Source organism: Ranitomeya imitator, chromosome 4 (assembly GCF_032444005.1).
Source record: "Ranitomeya imitator isolate aRanImi1 chromosome 4, aRanImi1.pri, whole genome shotgun sequence".
Taxonomy (NCBI): domain Eukaryota; kingdom Metazoa; phylum Chordata; class Amphibia; order Anura; family Dendrobatidae; genus Ranitomeya; species Ranitomeya imitator.
The window spans coordinates 704808613-704826244 of record NC_091285.1 but is presented as its reverse complement, the minus strand read 5'-3'; the positions used below and the strand labels follow the sequence as shown (position 1 = coordinate 704826244).

Genomic DNA, 17632 nt, shown 5'->3' with positions numbered 1-17632 from the left:
TAAGAACTGATGAGTGGGCATGGATGACTGAAATCTGTGCCATTCTCCATAACTTTGAGGACTCAAACAAGATGGTGAGTTGTGATGACACCAGAATCTGCCTGACCATCACACTTCTCTGTCTACTGAAACAGTCACTGCACACTCATTAGGGATATCAAGCTATAGATGAGAGAGCTGATATTGTATGTGGTAATTGGGTAATTTGGGCAGTTAATTGCAGGTTTTTTCTGTGTGATATTGTTGTGGTATTACTGGATATTGTGGGCTACTACTGTGTGATATTGTTGGGATATCACTTTATACTGTAGCGATATTACTGTATTAGTGCTGTAGTATCAGCATAATTGTATATATATATACTGGACTACGCAGACTTCTCTACACCACCGGATGACAGCAGAAGAACATAAATTTAAATGCAGTGGGTTTTTTTCTGGTCTATTCCCATGCACCTTTTCCCACACAGACATGGGTATACACTTCAGTATTTCATCTTTTTTGTGTCATCCTCATCCTCCTCCACCATCATATCAAGAGGGTGATCAATCTACTCTCACTATAAATTTTTTAAGGGTGTTTATGATGCCCACATTAACAATTTTTAGAGACCTACCTCAAATATTCTTTTATAAATATATATACCTCCCAGGGGTAAATGTTTTTCACTTTTTTACAGTTAGCGTATCGGCTTTACCAGTCTAGGATAATCACTACATAACAATGGGAAAAAATGTTATTTTGATGCCCTCAGTTATGTCTCTTCAGAGGGGTATTGCAGTGACTTCTAATTTTTGGCAACCCTTGCAGTTAGTGCAAACGCTTTACCATTGTAGTAGACCCACTTCTTAGGAATGGGAAAAAAATGCATTTTTGGGGCGCCACCTTCTAGTTGCAGGAATATTTTTTTTAACTTAAAGAGCTGGTGGGTTCTATTAGTATATGACCTTATGACCTTATTGGGGGCTGTCAGGTAGTCATTACATAGGGAGTTCTCACACTGCATACAGAATTTGACAGCCAGGACGGGAGAGTTTGTAAAGTAATACAGAAGATCCTAGTCTCCTCCATATCAGGCTGAGTAGATGCAAAATGCTCCACTATATTCCCCAGCAGGGTTGGTGAAATAGCAGTCCTGCTCCATTAAATTAATCGCTTTTTTCAGGGCTAAGTCAAATAGAATCTATTCTGCAACAATAATTCCGCTCTTATCTGCACTTTGTCTACCGTGAGGTGTGGCACTAGGTATAGCGTATGACAGGCATCTAAATAGAGATTATTATCATAGAAACCCTAAACCTTGCTGCTGCTGCATTTTCCATGGACTCATTGACCGATTCATGAAAATAAAATTCTACAGGAAATGTAATTTTATCATTATAATACCTTATCTATCCATGTAGTCTGTGAGACATGATCAGATTCATCCTGTTTAATGTATAAAGGAGGGACTCTGAAAGTCACATTTTTTTCATCGCCACTGGGTGGCCATTACTATTTGCTGAGGGCCATCTGCTGGCCCAAACTATTGCTAGAATGCCAGCAGGTGGACCTCACTATTGTCAGAGGGCCATCAGGTGGCCCTCACTCTAATTTTAGAGGGACAGGAACCAGCCCATACCAAGCATTTTTTAAGGGCCAGCAGATGTATATGCTTTGCATAGCCGTATATTTCTACCGCAAATATGATTTATCCATCTGAGGTGGGCACATTTTCTTTTTCGGATTAATACTGTAAAGTTTGAAACTTGGAGAACCAGCAGGTAGCTCTCAGAATTTATAGAGGGATAGCAGGCAGACCCCACTATACTGTAGTAAAATAGCCAGCAGACGTCTTGTGAAAAAATGAGACCAAGATAGAGTTTTCTGGTAAAACCTGTCATTCTATTGTTTACTGTAAATGGAATGAGGCCTACAAATAAAAGAACACAGTACCTACAGTCAAACATGGTGGCAGTTAAAAGATATTTTGGGTTTGTTTTGTTGCCTCTGGTCCTGTGCCTTTACTGTGAGCAAAGCATCATGAAATGCATAGATTCCCAAAGGATGTTGGGTGCGTGACCTGAATAATGAGTGTAATGGAATTCAAGGGGAAACTCAAGCATTTTTCTGGTGCCCCCTCCCTCTATCTGGAGGTGAAGAAGGGTATAAAATTTGCTAAAAATGAGATAAGTAGCATTAAAATGGCATGGAAACACCATTGGCAAGTCCCCTGGAAGCATCTCTGAATCCCAGTTCACTGCTGGGAACAGTGATGTCCAAATATTTCACCACTTTTAACCCCTTTATGACACACGTGGTACAAGTACAGCGCATGTCGGATCTCCCTCTTTGATGTGGGCTCCGTCGCTGGGTCCTTATGTTTCCTAGCACATGTCAGCTGATTTGACATGTGTCCCTAACAGCGCATAAATAAACTTTACAGGATTAATGCGAAAAAGAAAATTTGCCCACCTCTCTAAAATTACTCTCTAATGGCTCTCTAAAATTAGAGTGAGGGCCGCCGGATGTCCCTAAGACAGTACTGAGGACCACCTTCTGGCTTTCTAACAATAGTAAGGACCACCTGATGGCCCTCTTTAAATAGTAATGGCCATCTAATGGCCCTGAAAGAAAAATTGTAACTTTCAAAGTCCTTTCTTCATAAATTAAACAGGATAAGTATGATCATGTCTCACACACTACATGAACAGATAAGGTATTAAAATCATAAAATTATATTTCCTGTAGAATGATTCTTTCACCATTGAAAGCAATGAAAACATGCAAGCACTCAGCAAAAACTCTACGTGTGAACATAGCACATGGTATGGAGGAGCATTTTTTTCCACTTATTTATTTTGGCTTATATACAAGTCATTATCCAGTAGACAATGCATCAACATTTTTTCCATTAAAATCCATTTTATCTTCCGTTTTGTATGTTTTATTGTCAGTCCTTAACTCCTTCACCCCGCGGCCCACTTTAATTTTTGCATTTCTGTTTTTTTGCTCCCCTTCTTCCCAGAGCCATAACTTTTAACTTTTTCCTTCAATATGGCCATGTGAGGGCATTTTTTTGTGGGACGTGTTTTACTTTTAAACAACACCATTGGTTTTACCATATACTGTACAGGAAAATGGGAAAAACATTCCAAATGCGGTGAAATTGCAAAAAAGTCACCAAATTCTAAAACTGAGCTGCCATTATGATTTTTCAGGTCATTATGAGTTCATAGGTACCAAACATGTAAAGGTTCTTTTTTTAACTAAGTGGTAAAAAAAAAATCCCAAATTTGTTAAAAAAAATAATAATAATAATAAATTGTGTCCTTTTTCAAAACCCGTTGTGTCTTTTTTTTCAGGTCCTGGGGCTGAGTGAGGGCTTATTTTGTGTGTGTCGAATATATGTTTTTATCTATATAATTTTAGTGTAGATATGATCTTTTGATCACCTGTTATTGCTTTTTAATGCAATGTTGAGGCAACCAAAAATGTAATCCTGGCATTTGGACTTTTTTTCTTGTTACGCCATTTACAGATTAATTCTTTTTATATCTTGTTAGAAAGGGCGATATCAAATATGTGTATTTTATATTTATTTTAATTGTTTTATTTTGAATGGGGTGGTGATTTACACGTTTATATTTTTTTTCATTTTTTAAATATTTTTTAAAACTTTTTTTTACTTTTCGCTTGCTTAAATAGTCTCTGTGGGAGACTAGAAGCTGTGATCATCTGATCGCTTTTGCTACATAGAGCGGGGCTGCAACCTCGCTCCATATAGAAGAAAAGGTCATTTGCTATGAGCACCATCCACTGGGCGGTGCTCATAGCAATCTTCCAATGACAACCACAGGGGTCAGCTGCAAATCCCGAGCTGTCATGCCAACCCATCGGCGACCCTCGGTCATGTGAAACGATCATCGATGGTTTGATTAGTGACTTGCTCTTGGCATGATCGTGTTAAATGCCGCTGTTAGAGATTGATGCCAATGCCCACATCAAAGGGGGAGACCTGACAGGCACTATGCATGTACTGTGCATGTCATCAAGTGGTTAAAAGTGGCATAATACTCTGACAACAATGTTCCAAGCAGTGACCTGCGATTCAGCGATGCTTCCACAGGATTTCCCACTGCTGTATCCATGCCATTTTAGTCCTTCTTATATCATTTTCAGCAATTTTTAGACCCTCTATATCTCCAGGGGTTTGTGCTAGAAAAACCCTTGAGTGTTAGGTCTCGAGTTCCCGCTTCTGCACAGGGGGAATCTCGGGCCATCTCCGCTGCGGTCTCCCATTCTTATCCAGCCGCAGTGGAGTCTGCTCAGCAGGGACGTCGGTCCCAGCGTCTTGCTCAGTCTCGCTCTGTACAGAGAGTTACTGCTGCTTCTTCAGCTTCTGCCATTAAAGCCAGTGCTGGTCAGCAGCGAGCGGACTTCTCTGGGACTAAGTCCTTGTCTGCACACACTGAGCATGCCCAGGGCAAGATCTCCCGTTGGAGATCGAGGGTCATGTGCTCAGGCCCTGCAGCACATTCCATTGGTCCTCTTGGCAGGTCTTGGAAGGGCAAAGTTTCTGTGGCCACTTCCTGTGCTGCAACTATATAAACTGCGCATGACCGCACGGCAATGCGCTAGTGTACATTTGCATACGTGTGTTTGTTGTGAGTGCAAGTCGTCCTTGGATGCCCCTTCCCTATTGAATGTCTGTTCGCGGAAGGTGTATGGTTGCTATCTAGCGCCGGACTTATCCTACAGCACAAATCACACATTACAGCGTCCAGTTGCTGTGACTGCCAGTACGGCGCCGTGCACTTCCTCTGTGCTTTCCTTACCCAAGCCTGGGTGGTTAGTGGCGTTCGTCAGTGCGGCACCGCATGCACTCTTGTGCCCTAATATTGTTATTCAGCTTCCTTACACACCCAGTTGCGGTGTTGTGCCAGCAAGTGTCTAATCGGACTTCAATCCTAGTTGGGGTTGAGTTCGCTGACTACTTGCTCGCGCTCTATGTGCGGTACCGCGATCCTGTGACGCAACAGGATCGCTTCCTTCACGCTGGGTGAAGTCTAACCCACGTGTGTATACTTATGAGTACCGCCATATAGTCCGTCATTACTTGGCAGCAGGTTCCATTTCTGCACGGTGGACCCCGGGCTGCGAACGCACCATACTCTATCTGTATCATTATTTGGTGCGTTCCGCTAGCCCTAACATTACACTAGCGCCAGGGTCTGGTTAGTAATGACGGACAAACAGCAATCCTTGTGGTATATCCAGCAGCTGGAGGGTAGGTTGGCGGCTCTTGAGAGCGCAACCTCAGCTGTGGATGTTACCGCAGTTGCTGTACAGGCTGCTAGCGTGGCTGCAGCAACCCTGTCCATTGCCACCCCTGCTCCGACATTTTCTCGCCTCCCGCTGCCAGAAAAATTTTCTGGTGATAGCAAGTTTTGTAGGGGATTTGTTAGTCAGTGCTCTATTCACCTCGAGCTCCTGGCTGCACGTTTTCCCACAGAGCGGGCTAAGGTGGGATTTATAGTGTCTCTCTTGTCGGACAGGGCGTTGGAATGGGCTACGCCGCTGTGGGAGCGTGGCGATCAGGTGGTGCAGAGTGCTCCGCTGTTTCTGAGCACTCTGAAACAGGTCTTTTTAGGACCTCAAGTCACCCATGATACTGCGCTCCAACTGCTGGCATTAACTCAGGGTGAGTCCTTGGTCAGTCATTTTGCCGTCCAATTCCGCACTTTAGCTGCTGAGCTGGATTGGTCGGATAAAGCTCTTATTCCCATATTTTGGAGGGGCCTGGCTGATCACGTTAAGGACGCTCTGGCCACTAGGGAGATTCCTGCCACACTGGAGGAGTTAATAACTGTCTCCACTCGAATTGACCTCCATTTTAACGAGCGGAGGTTAGAGCGAGCCCAGTGTAGGCAGAGGTTTCGGCTGGCTCCTACCTTCGCCAAACCTCTGGAATCTCCGGTCCTGTTTCCTGAGTCACATGAGGCCAGGAAAGTGTCACAAGCGGGATCTAAGTCCCGGACCGCTTGTGCACTCAGGGTCTGTCATGTTTGCCAGCAGTCAGGACATCTAGCCACCAGATGTTCTCAGCGGTCGAGGAACGTCAGAGTCTAGTGGTAGTAGGTGGAGGTACACTAGACACGGCGACGTTTGACTCTAAATTGTCTTTTAAGGGGACAATTACTGTAGGCTCATTCTCCCACTCGGTAGAGCTCTGCGTGGATTCTGGGGCGGAGGGCAATTTTATGTCTTCTGCCTTCGCCCAACGTCACGCAATACCCCTGGTTATGCTAGCTCAACCAGTAACGGTACGAGTGGTGAATGGGTCGACACTGCCCTCATAGATAACACACCAGACCATCCCTTTTACTCTGTCCATGTCGCCATCTCATCAGGAGATTATATCTCTGCTCGTCATTCCTGATGGAATTGATGAGGTCCTGTTGGGAATACCTTGGCTACGGTACCACTCTCCTCATATCGAGTGGTCCTCAGGCAGAATTCTGGGATGGGGCGAATCTTGTGGGGGTAGGTGTCAGAGGGAGTGCGTTCAGGTTGCTACTACAGAGGTACCCGCAGATCTTTCCTCTCTCCCCAAGCAGTATTGGTCTTATGCAGACATGTTCTCCAAAAAGGCGGCGGAGATCCTTCCGCCCCATCGCCCCTATGACTGTCCTATTGATCTCTTGCCTGGTGCTGAGCCTCCCCGGGGTCGAGTCTATCCGCTATCTCTCCCGGAGATGGAGGCAATGTCACAGTACATCCAGGAAAATCTGGCAAGAGGATTCAATAGGAAGTCAGTGTCACCTGCTGGGGCACGGTTCTTCTTCGTGCAGAAGAAGAATGGGGAATTGCGTCCATGCATAGACTACAGGGGTCTTAACGCCATCACCGTTAAAAATAAGTATCCTTTGCCCTTGATATCTGAGCTCTTCGATAGGCTTCGGGGAGCAAGGGTATTTACTAAACTAGATCTGCGGGGTGCTTACAACCTGATTCGCATCCGTGAGGGGGACGAATGGAAGACGGCTTTTAACACCAGGGATGGGCACTATGAATATCTGGTGATGCCCTTCGGGCTCTGTAATGCCCCAGCCGTTTTCCAAGACTTTGTGAATGATATCTTCCGGGATATGCTTTCCACCTCGGTCATAGTCTATCTGGATGAAATTCTCATCTACTCTCCAGATATTGACTCCCACCAGAGAGATGTTTGCAAAGTCTTCGACCTCCTACGGGCAAACTCCCGCTATGCCAAGTTGGAGAAGTGTATGTTTGAGCAGGAGTCCTTACCTTTCCTAGGCTACATCATCTCTGCCCAGGGATTGGCTATGGATCCTGCCAAACTACAGGCTGTGATGGACTGGCAGGAACCCCATTCTCTTAAAGCGGTGCAGCGCTTTATGGGGTTCATTAATTATTATCGCCAGTTCATTCCGCACTTCTCAACTTTGGTAGCTCCCTTGGTTGCCCTCACCAAGAAGGGGGCGAATCCCAATTTGTGGTCTGAGGAGGTCTCCAAGGCCTTTAACTCTATAAAGTCACACTTCGCTAGCGCTCCCATCCTACATCGCCCCGATGTTGATAAGCCATTTATCATGGAGGTGGATGCCTCTTCTGTTGGTGCTGGAGCAGTCCTCTTCCAAAAGGATGCTCAAGGTCGGAAGCATCCTTGCTTCTTTTTCTCCAAGACCTTCTCACCAGCAGAGAGGAATTATTCCATCGGGGACAGGGAGTTGCTAGCCATGAAGTTGGCTATCTCGGAGTGGAGACATCTCTTGGAGGGAGAACGTTTTCCCTTCCAAGTCTTCACAGACCATAAAAATTTGGTGTACCTGCAGACAGCCCAGCGGTTGAATTCTCGCCAGCCCAGATGGTCCTTATTCTTCTCCCAGTTTCATTTCACCCTCCATTTTCTTTCTGGGGAGAAGAACATTCGGGCCGACGCTCTCTCTCGCTCCATTGTGTCATCTGTGGAGGAGGAGGAGGAGCCTCGGCTTATTGTCCCCACCGAGAGCTTGAGAACTGTGGCCCCGGTTTCGCTAGAGTCTGTGCCTTCGGGCAAGACTTTTGTACCATCCAGTTTGCGACCGGAGGTTCTCTCTTGGGCACACTCGTCCAGGGTGGGTGGACATTTTGGTACCAAAAGGACATCTGAGTTACTGGCGAGGACATACTGGTGGCCGCATATGGCTCGTGATGTCGCAGAGTATGTTCGGGCGTGTGTCTCTTGCGCCAAGAACAAGACTACTCGGCAACGGCCAGCTGGTTTGCTTTATCCTCTGCCGGTGGCGGACAGGCCCTGGGAGATGGTCGGGATGGACTTTGTGGTGGGCTTACCCAAGTCTCGTAACTGCACCATTATCTGGGTGATCACCGACCATTTTTCCAAAATGGTGCACTTGGTGCCTCTTCCACGGCTACCTTCTGCACGGGCGTTGGCTGTCTTGTTCGTCAAGCATATCTTTCGCCTACACGGTATGCCAGACAAAATTGTTAGTGACCAGGGTCCCCAGTTTGCGTCTCGATTCTGGAGAGAGCTTTGTCGTCTACTCAGTATTGAGTTGAATCTCTCTTCGGCATATCATCCCGAGACGAATGGGTTGGTAGAGAGGGCCAACCAGACCTTGGTCACATATTTACGACATTTTGTTTCTGCCAGGCAGGATGACTGGGCATCCTTGCTACCGTGGGCAGAGTTTGCACTTAACAATGCCGTAGCCGACTCCACCGGTCAGACTCCATTCCTCCTAAATTACGGCCAGCATCCGCGTGTTCCTGTGCCCATGCCTGTGTCTTCTGCTGACTCCAGGGTGGCAGACTGGGCTGTGGAGGCACGGGACATTTGGGACCGCACGCAGGATGCCATTCGGGCCTCCAAGGAGAGAATGAGGTCCTCTGCCGATGTTCATCGGCGCCCCGCTCCAACCTTTGCTCCTGGCGACTTGGTGTGGCTCTCCGCCTGTAACATCAGGCTGCGAGTCGAGTCCACTAAGTTTGCTCCTCGCTACTTGGGTCCCTTCAAGGTTCTCGAACAGATTAATCCTGTGGTCTACCGTTTGGCTCTTCCTCCACGCTTGGGTATCACCGACACCTTTCATGTGTCCCTCTTGAAACCCGTATACATGTCCCGGTTTTCCGAGTCATCTGCCGGGACATCGGGTTCGTCTATGGACGATTACGAGGTGAACGCTATTTTGGGGTGCAAGGTGGTACGCGGCAAAAAGTTCTATCTGGTGGATTGGAAGGGTTATGGCCCAGAGGACAGGTCATGGGAGCCTGCTGAAAACATTCGGGCCCCACAGCTCATTGCTGTCTTCGAGCGTAGCGAGGCCCAAGGAGGGGGGGCCCTAGGAGGGGGGGTATTGTTAGGTCTCGAGTTCCCGCTTCTGCACAGGGGGAATCTCGAGCCATCTCCGCTGCGGTCTCCCATTCTTATCCAACCGCAGTGGAGTCTGCTCAGCAGGGACGTCGGTCCCAGCGTCTTGCTCAGTCTCGCTCTGTACAGAGAGTTACTGCTGCTTCTTCAGCTTCTGCCATTAAAGCCAGTGCTGGTCAGCAGCGAGTGGACTTCTCTGGGACTAAGTCCTTGTCTGCACACACTGAGCATTCCCAGGGCAAGATCTCCCGTTGGAGATCGAGGGTCATGTGCTCAGGCCCTGCAGCACATTCCATTGGTCCTCTTGGCCGGTCTTGGAAGGGCAAAGTTTCTGTGGCCACTTCCTGTGCTGCAACTATATAAACTGCGCATGAACGCACGGCCATGCGCTAGTGTACATTTGCATACGTGTGTTTGTTGTGAGTGCAAGTCGTCCTTGGATACCCCTTCCCTATTGAATGTCTGTTCGCGGAAGGTGTATGGTTGCTATCTAGCGCCGGACTTATCCTACAGCACAAATCACACATTACAGCGTCCAGTTGCTGTGACCGCCAGTACGGCGCCGTGCACTTCCTCTGTGCTTTCCTTACCCAAGCCTGGGTGGTTAGTGGCGTTCGTCAGTGCGGCACCGCATGCACTCTTGTGCCCTAAATATTGTTATTTTCCTTACACACCCAGTTGCGGTGTTGTGCCAGCAAGGGTCTAATCGGACTTCAATCCTAGTTGGGGTTGAGTTCGCTGACTACTTGCTCGCGCTCTATGTGCGGTACCGCGATCCTGTGACGCAACAGGATCGCTTCCTTCACGCTGGGTGAAGTCTAACCCACGTGTGTATACTTATGAGTACCGCCATATAGTCCGTCATTACTTGGCAGCAGGTTCCATCTCTGCACGGTGGACCCCGGGCTGCGAACGCACCATACTCTATCTGTATCATTATTTGGTGCGTTCCGCTAGCCCTAACACTGATTTTCCCCTTGACATCCATTATTCTCGTTATTTGAGTCAAGCACCCGAGCATTACGATTTGCTGTACTTGAGTAACAAGCACCTGAGCATTTTAGTGCTCACTTATCACTAAGGCTACTTTCACACTAGAGTCGGTACAGGGCCATCGCCATGCGCAAACTGCGAAAAAAGTGTACAACGGGGGGCAGCGTATGCAGTTTTACAATGCATCCGCTGCCCCATTGTAAGGTCCGGGGAGGAGGGGGCGGAGTTCCGGCCGCACATGCGTGGTCGGAAATGGCGGACTCGATGCTCAAAAAAAGTTACATGTAATGTTTTTTTGTGCCGACGGTGCGCCAAAGCACGACGCATCCATCGCACGACGCATGCGACGTGTGGCGATACGTCGCAATGCGTCGCTAATGAAAGTCTATGGAGAAAAATCTCATCCTGCAGGCAACTTTGCAGGATGCGTTTTTACTCCAAAACGACGCATTGCGACGTTCGTCAAAAAAACACTAGTGTGAAAGTAGCCTAATGAAGATGTTTTTAACAATTATGTTTTAAACATTGATTTTTTTTAAATTTATGTGTGTTGGATCTTCTAGCGCCTTGGAACTTTCTGGTTGGGACTCACTCTCCCCAGAGCCCATGTGCACCATGTTTCCTGTAACAAAAGGAGGGTGTGCTGAAAAATGTTGACCTTCTTTTTAATGATAGAGTGCGACAAACGTATTTGACCACCCACATTATTTATACATTATTATTATTTAATTATATTTATTTATGTTTTAACATATATTAGTCCATATTGCTAAGAACTGCACCAAAGAATTTAAGTAAATAACAGAAAAATAGATTTGTGAGTTTGTTTAGCACTATTGGGAGTTTAAAATGCAGAGAAAGTGTGCAATACATTTGACATACCCAATATACTTTTGATTAAACAAGACCCAGTGATGTAATGGTGTTCTTTTTTTGAGTATGCTATCGCTATTGGTTTCATACAGAATTAATAGAATGGGTGTCCATTTATTCAAATGGAGCCTTTCAGGGACCTGTTCTCATTTTCCTGTAGGGGTACTCTTTGTTTGTTCAGTAATAAGCGAGTTACCACATGTCCCAAGTTGATAACTTGCTTTCTAGAGTATTGTGTGCTACCTTTTATGTATTACATCCACTAAATGGCTTCAAATTTTCCCACAATCATACACTTCATCCCTTCAAATGGCCAGGCCAGGCCAGATTAGCAAATCTGACACCTTGTGAATGACTGGAGAAGATGGTCCAGGAGTATCTTGAGCTCAATATCAATGCCATCAGGGGTGTTTGGACCCTTTGCATTTTGAGCTTTAAAAAAGGAAGAGTGGCCTGAGCTCGTCTGTCATGCCATAGAGGTTTTGTCAATCCTGGCAGCCAGAGTTCTCACAGAACATGTCTTCAGCGCTGCTGGTGGTGTCCTAAAGGATGAGCACATCCGGCTATCCCCTGAAAGTGTAAACTGCCTAATTTTCATCAAGATGAACAAGTCATTCATCTTCAATCAATTTTGCACCTCAGTCCCAGACTGGGCAGACTAGGTGATGGTGTAGTTTTATGTGTGCTGCATTGATCTGGCATTACTGCAGTGTGTGACACCTTTGTTGTGTCTTCTGTGCCTGATGTTGCTACTGCTGCTGATGTTACTACCAATTTTATGAAATATGGAGACTCCAAGTTGGGTCTCCATCTGGTTGGTTGTCTCTAGTGGCAGGGGTGTCAGAACCTCATTATACTATTTCTACACTCAGAAAATTGATAATGTCTGTAAAGCACTGTGGAATTAATGGAGCTATACTTGGTAGTAAAATAAATAATTAAATTGATGCCACTTTTGTAGTGCCTGCCCCTATTTTTTGTAAATTTTTGGACCCTCAGTTGAGTCTCCTTTATGTGTCTTGTCTGAATTTTTCAGTCTCTTTAAACACCAGGCCTACAACTGTCACTCATCCACCTGCTACTGATTAATGTTTCAGTTAGAAAAGATGTTCAAGCACTGTCCCAGGCCCTGTCCCATGCTAAAATGTGACCTGCTGACTGGATCACACAATTAACACAAAATATTTACACACATGGTCAAAATTGTTGGTACCCCTCATTTAATGACAGAAAAAAACACAATGGTGACAAAAATAACTACAATCTGACAAAAATAATAATAGATCTATGAAAATGAACAAATGAAAGTCAGACACTGCTTTTCAACTATGCTTCAACAGAACTTTAAAAAAAAAATAAAACTCATGAAATAGGCCTGGACAGAAATGATGGTAGCCTTAACTTAATATTTTGTTGCACAACCTTTTGAGGCAATCACTGCAATCAAACGATTCCTGTAACTTTCAATGAGACCTCTGCACCTCTCGACAGGTATTTTGGCCGCTCCTCAAGAGCAAACTGTTCCATTGCCTCATGTTTGAAGGTTGCCTTCTCCAGACGGCATGTTACAGCTCTTTCCAAAGATGCTCAATAGGATTTAGGTCAGGGCTCATGGAAGCCACTTCAGAACAGTCCAATGTTTCCTCTTAGCCATTCTTAAGAGTTTTTAGCTGTGTTTTGGGTCGTTATCCTGTTGCAAGACCCATGACCTGCGACTGAGAGGAAGCAAAATTGGGTCCAAAGAAACATTTTTGTGAAAGTAAAGTAAATGTTTATTTTTTCCTTCCACATTCCATTCATTCCTGTGAAGCACCTGAAGGGTTAATAAACTTCTTGAATGAGGTTTTGCACACCTTGAGGGGAGCAGTTTTTAGAATGGTGTCATTTTCGGTATTTTCTTTCATATAGACCCCTCAAACTGACTTCAAATGTGAGTTGGTCCCTAAAAAAAATGGTTTGGTAAAATTTGTTGAAAAAATGAAAAAACTCTGGTCAAATTTGAACCCTTATAACTTCGTAACAAAAAAAAATTTGGTTACAAAATTGTGCTAATGTAAAGTAGACATGTGGAAAATGTTATTTATTAACTATTTTGTGCAATATGTCTCTCTGATTTTAGGGCATAAAAAAATAAAGTTTGAAAATTGCTAAATTTTCAAGATTTTCGACAAATTTAATATTTTCACAAATAAAAACAAGTAATATCAAATAAATGTTATCACTATCATAAAGTAAAATATGTGACAAGAAAACAGTCTCAGAATCACCGGGATCTGTAGAAGTGTTCCAGAGTTATGACCTCATAAGGTGACAGTGGTCAGAATTGTAAAAATTGGCCCAGTCACGAAGGCAAAATCAGACCCAGGCACGGAAGGGTTAAAAAAGTCTCAGACTGGAGAACACCTTACTATTTGAGAGAGAAATTTAAGAGTGTGAGTGCTCTGAAGAACAGTTGCTCGCCTTATTCCTCTGGTCACCCCACAGCCGCTTTCTGTCTGTTTTGGTGCTGCTGATCAGTCCCCCTCAGCACTACTGGCCTCGCTCTGCATGCCAGCTTCCCAGGTTGGCTCACTCGCATTTTCATCCATCACCTCGTCTTTCACCCCCACACCTTGGTCCTCCTGACTTTATGACTTAACAACAAGATTTAGTGGAAACTGTCTATCATCATCTTCCTTCTTAGTGAAAATTTGCAGTTTCCCACTGTCATCTTCTTGTGATCGTGGCTGCTCTAAGTTGTGTGCATCACTAAACAGCATGCACTGCTGTCCCTCATGGAGCATGCAGGTTGAGAGGCCACAATCAAGAAATGTTGTTATAAAGTGCTCCTTCGAGTGTCCTAGTGTGATCACTAATCTCATGGGCTTCAACATGACGGAAGGAAGGAGGATCAGGGTGAGGATTAAGTGATCCAGACTGTTGGCTGGTGAGGCTGGACCATTTTGAAAACTGGGTGGTGCTGTCAAGCCTGCTGGAAGCATTATCTACTATCCAACACACCACCTGTTTGCGCTGCTTTGACTTCAGAATTGGTGTAATGTGCCTCCTTGTAAAGTGGGACAGGAACCTTTGTGTTATGAATGGGCATGTTTATTGTGCTTCATAAACAGATGTGGTCGCACCTGCCCCAGGTCCTCAGCATCTGCGAGCACCATCATCAGAACTTACACTTACCCCATCGTTACCGTAAGCTTTATGAATTTTGTAATTGCTGGGTTCCTAGAAACCAGATGTATTAAAAAAAAATAATCACCTGCAGCAGTCAAATTGGCTTTTGGGAGTTTAATACCACCGTAATGTAACACAAAAAATGGAAACGTGGCTACAACATTACAGTGACACCCAGGGAATCCCTGCATGCTTATTGGTTGTTTAACAGGTGCTAAACATGTGGGGCAGGGATTCGAGTTTTACATGGAGCAGCACCCAATGCTCGCCGAGTAATGAGTTCATTATTACTATTATTATACATTTTTATAGCACCATTTATTCCATGGCGCTTTACATGTGACTACGGGGAAAATATAGACAAATACATTAAACATGAGCAAAAAACAAGGCACACGGGTACATAGGGAGGGAGGGTCCTTCCCGCGAGGGCTCACAGTCTGCAGGGGATGGCTGAGGATGCACTGGGAGAGGGTAGAGCTGGTTGTATGGCGGTTCAGTAGGTGGAGGATCACTGAAGGCTGTAGGCTTGTCGGAATAGGTGAGTCTTCAGGTTCTTTTTGAAGGTTTCTATGGTAGGTGAGAGTCTGATGTGTTGGGGTAGAGAGTTCCAGAGTATGGGGGAAGCACGGGAGAAGTCTGAGTGATATTCCAGTAACACCAAGCATCTTCTCTAATCCCTAACAGCTATGTCATTTCAAGAATAGAGCAGCCTATGTATACTTTATATTTTATTTTATTACTAACCTGTTTTTCTTTTTTCCTTTACTGTGAATCCCTTTCAACTTTACAATGATGTCACTTATAGCTAAACATTGAATCATATATTCTTAAAAATACAATAATTGATTGGATTCAAAGATTCAAATTGTTAATTATTTGTTTAAATTTTTTCCCCAAAAGACAAGAGCAATGGAGATGCATAAGTCTGTAGTAGTAATGTCTGCTGGGATTCATTCTACACGGTACCTTGTCTTCTGATTCCGCATAAATATCTGAGGAAGCATCAAGGAGCCTCACTTGACTCTGGACAAGGACCACGCTGCTGCCTGACATTTTCATTAAACCCTTAGATAACTGAGGGGAATGGGAAGAAATATTGATTGAAAATGAATTTCAGGAGCAAAGATATATTTAAGGTTAGAATCTTAAATTAAATTAATGTATATAAAAAAGAAAAACATTACTCCTAAAAGGCTGACATTTGTTAAGTAAATTTATTTGATAAAAAGACAATAGTCTTCAATTTTTATATTTTCAAGTAACACTGTAAATAAACGAAGCATAATAATAAAAAATAAACAAATAATAAAATAAAATAAATGTATAAAAATGTTGATGAGAAATATGATAAATACAGCATGTGCAAGTGATAAGTTATAAAGATGGATTGTTATTTTTATAGTTACCGTAAATTTGGCAACATTTGTCAGTCTATTGGATCAGTTTCTCCATATAAATGACACGCAGTAGACTCAACTTTTGTTCTAACCACAGGAAAACAATCTGACTGCGATCACAGAATTTTTTCTCTTAGGATTTCAAGTCAGTCAACGTATAAGAATTTTACTGTTCTGTCTTCTCCTCGCGATTTACTGTGGGACAATATGTGGGAACCTCCTGATCATCACCCTGGTGTCCACCAGCAAGAACCTCCACACTCCAATGTACTTCTTCATCTCACAACTGTCCATCAGTGACATAATCCTACCCACAGACATTGTCCCCAACATGCTCCATATCCTACTGAACAATGGTGGAACCATTACTTTTAACAACTGCATTTTTCAATTTTATGTTTTTGGTGCCTCAGAAACTTTAGAATGTCTTCTTCTGACAGTGATGTCTTATGACAGATACGTGGCCATCTGTAATCCCCTACGTTATACCGCTATAACGACAGGTGGACATTGTACGATACTGACTGTCATCTGTTGGGGGTTTGGGTGGTTTATAGTTCTAATTGACATCATGCAAGTAGCAAAGTTATATTTTTGCGGACAAAATATAATTGACCATTTATTCTGTGATATTGTTCCTTTGATAGAACTTGCCTGTTCTGACACCTTCATTATTCATTTGGAGATTTTTTTAACATGTATTCCAATTGTCTTCATTCCAACCACAATCATTGTAATATCTTATACCAATATAGTTTTAGCAATCTTAAAGATCTCATCCAGCACCGGTAGACAGAAAGCCTTCTCCACCTGTAGCTCCCACCTCATTGTGGTCTCCATATATTACTGGACAATATTCATAGTTTATATCATCCCAACAAAAGGCCGAACACTTACTACAAGTAAGATCCTATCACTGCTATATACTGTGTTCACACCATTCATCAATCCTATTATATACAGTCTGAGAAATGCAGATATTAGAAAAGCCGTACAGAAAATAGTTGATTTTGCTTAAATTATTGAATTATTCCGTAGATTATAAACAGGAAAGATATAAATGTTAACCAGTAGTGTTGAGCATTCCGATACCGCAAGTATCGGGTATCGGCCGATATTTGCGGTATCGGAATTCCGATACCGAGTTCCGATATTTTTGTGATATCGGGAATCGGTATCAGGATTAAGATTCATGTGTAAAATAAAGAATAAAAATAAAAAATATTGATATACTTACCCTCTGACGCGCCCTGGTTGTCACCGCTGCAACCGCCATGATTCCCTTCCTAAGAATGAGCGCGTTAAGGACCTTCGATGATGTCGCGGCTTGTGATTGGTCGCGTGAGCGGTCACACGACCGCTCAACGACCAATCACAAGCCGTGACGTCATCGAAGGCCCTTAACGCGCTCATTCCTAGGAACGAAAGCATGGCGGTTGCAGCGGTGACAACCAGGGCGCGTCAGAGGGTAAGTATATCAATATTTTTTATTTTTATTCTTTATTTTACACATGAATATGGATCCCAGGGCCTGAAGGAGAGTTTCCTCTCCTTCAGACCCTGGGATCCATTACAGGATATTTGTGTCCCATTGACTTGTATTGGTATCGGATATCGGTATCGGCGATATCCGATATTTTTCGGATATCGGCCGATACCATCCGATACCGATACTTTCAAATATCGGACGGTATCGCTCAACACTATTAGCCAGTAGATAAATAAATATTAAGATTTGAGAATCCTCAGCAGTTGATACTAGTGATGAGCGAATATGTTCGGAAAACTATTGCCAAACATAAATTTGTCACATTGCACATGG

The 17632-nt window shown here is 44.1% G+C and overlaps 1 protein-coding gene across 1 annotated transcript; it reads left to right on the top strand.

The window, feature by feature from the left end:
* The first annotated feature begins 14113 nt into the window (after positions 1-14113).
* On the top strand, positions 14114-16828 carry LOC138674811 (olfactory receptor 2A2-like). The gene is made up of 2 exons (XM_069762627.1): positions 14114-14137; positions 15908-16828. The coding sequence occupies exons 1-2, from the start codon at positions 14114-14116 to the stop codon at positions 16826-16828; spliced, it is 945 nt and encodes a 314-aa protein (XP_069618728.1).
* Positions 16829-17632: the final 804 nt, after the last annotated feature.